Consider the following 2,218-nt stretch of genomic DNA (forward strand, 5'->3'; position numbering starts at 1 on the left):
GAACTTTCCTTTGTTTGGTACCCACTAGTGTGATGCTCTGCTTCCCCGGTGGCTCAGATGGTAAAGAATCCGCCTGCAATGCGGGACACCTGGGTTCGATCCTGGGCTGGGCAGATCCACTGGGGAAGGGAATGGCAACCCACTCTAGTATTCTTGCCTGGAGAATCCCACGGACGGAGGAGCCTGGCGGGCTACAGCCCATGGGATCCCAGAGAGTGGGACACAACTGAGCGACTTTAACTCACTCACTCAGTGACGCACTGAGCACTGCTGTGTTCAGTTAACCCTCCCAGAAGCTCTGCAGTCCCAGTGATATAGACTGGGGACTCATCATGAGGCACAGAGAGGTTAAGTGACTTAGCTAAAGTTGCACAGCGATTGAGGGAGGAACTGGTCTGGAGACAAGCCTCACACAGCACACACACTTGGCCTTCCTATTACCTGTTGCCACACTGGCTGCCTTTGTCAGGTCTCAGTCCTGGTGACAGTCTTGCAAGGCTTTTCATCTCCCGTGACAGTGAGGAGCAGGTTCAGAGCAGCTAAAGCTCCATGCTTCAGAGGAGCAGGTTTAGCATGCGGCTAAAGCTCCATGCTGGCAAGTGCCAGGGCCAGGCCAGGCAGAGGTACCACGACAGAAATGTTGGGGTGCTGGGTGGGCAGCCGAGCCAGGTGGGGTCCAGCCTCCGGGCAGGGCTCCAATAACCCCAGGGTAACCCGATCTCCTTCCTTCCAGTCCAGGGGAGCACTGGCCACCGTCATGCCCTCCACGTCTCCCGCGGGGCCCTCGGCGGGGGCAGCCCCCAATGCCACAGCGGCGGCAGCGGCGGCGTGGACCAATGTCAGCCTGCCGGAGATGCCCCTGTTCCACCGGTTTGCCCAGCTGGACGAGCAGCTGCACGCCAGCTTCCCGGGCCTGTGGCTGGCGCTGATGGCAGCGCACGGCGTCATCTTCCTGGCAGGGATGGTGCTCAACGGGCTGGCGCTCTACGTCTTCGGCTGCCGCACCCGGGCCAAGACACCGTCGGTCGTCTATACCATCAACCTGGTGGTGACCGACCTGCTGGTGGGCCTGTCCCTGCCCACGCGCTTCGCCGTCTTCTACGGCGCCCGCGGCTGCCTGCGCTGCGCCCTGCCGCACGTCTTCGGCTACTTCCTCAACATGCACTGCTCCATCCTCTTCCTCAGCTGCATCTGCGTGGATCGCTACCTGGCCATCGTGCGGCCCGGCGGCTCCCGCCGCTGGCGCCAGCCGGCCTGCGCCAGGGCCGTGTGTGCCTTCGTGTGGCTGGCCGCCGGCGCCGTAACCCTGTCCGTGCTGGGCGTGACGACCGCCGGCGGCCCCTGCTGCCGCATCTTCGCGCTGACCGTCCTGGAGTTCCTGCTGCCGCTGCTAGTCATCAGCGTGTTCACCGGGCGCATCGTGTGCGCGCTGTCTCGGCCCGGCCTGCTGCACCAGGGCCGCCAGCGCCGCGTGCGGGCCATGCAGCTGCTGCTCACCGTGCTGGTCATCTTCCTCGTGTGCTTCACACCCTTCCACGCTCGCCAGGTGGCCGTGGCTCTGTGGCCCGGCATGCCGCACCACGCCAGCCTCGTGGCCTATCATGTGGCTGTGACCCTCAGCAGCCTCAACAGCTGCATGGACCCCATCGTCTACTGCTTCGTCACCAGCAGCTTCCAGGCCACTGTCCGCGGCCTCTGTGGCCGGCGTGGAGCAGAGTGCGAGCCCAACAGCTGCGACGTGGTCAGCGTCCACAAGAGCTCCAAGGGCTCAGCCCACCATCACATCCTCAGGGCCAGAGCTCAGGCCGTCACACAGGCCCTGCCTAACGGGCCTGACGCGTAGTCAGCAGGACACTGCAAGGGGGCCAAAGGTCTGGACTGAGCTGGGCAGGCCAGGTCGGGGACAGCACAGATACCTGCTCTACTAGAGTGGCAGATTGGGTTCATCTTGATCGATTGATGATGGCTGCCCAGTGCTCTGACTGGACATAGGGTCAAAGGCCACTATGCTGTGATTGACTGGCAATGTCTGCCACGGGCTCTAGAGAGGACATGGCGGACTGAATGCTGGTTATTTGCCATCCCTAGGGTATATGTCGGAGAAGGCAATGGCACCACACTCCAGTACTCTTGCCTGGAAAATCCCATGGATGGAGGAGCCTGGTAGGCTGCAGTCCATGTGGTCACTGAGGGTCGGACATGACTGAGGGACTTCACT

At 62.5% G+C, this 2,218-nt stretch overlaps 1 protein-coding gene across 1 annotated transcript; it reads left to right on the forward strand.

The window, feature by feature from the left end:
* The first annotated feature begins 202 nt into the window (after positions 1 to 202).
* On the forward strand, positions 203 to 1,937 carry GPR20 (G protein-coupled receptor 20). The gene has a single exon (XM_027560719.1). The coding sequence runs from the start codon at positions 590 to 592 to the stop codon at positions 1,841 to 1,843; it is 1,254 nt and encodes a 417-aa protein (XP_027416520.1). The 5' UTR covers positions 203 to 589; the 3' UTR covers positions 1,844 to 1,937.
* The last annotated feature ends 281 nt before the right edge of the window (positions 1,938 to 2,218 follow it).

This window comes from Bos indicus x Bos taurus, chromosome 14, assembly GCF_003369695.1.
Source record: "Bos indicus x Bos taurus breed Angus x Brahman F1 hybrid chromosome 14, Bos_hybrid_MaternalHap_v2.0, whole genome shotgun sequence".
In the NCBI taxonomy this organism is placed as follows: domain Eukaryota; kingdom Metazoa; phylum Chordata; class Mammalia; order Artiodactyla; family Bovidae; genus Bos; species Bos indicus x Bos taurus.

Excerpts from the sequence above, each read along its gene's own strand:
- GPR20 (XM_027560719.1), top strand. The coding sequence starts at position 590 with ATGCTGGCAAGTGCCAGGGCCAGGCCAGGCAGAGGTACCACGACAGAA.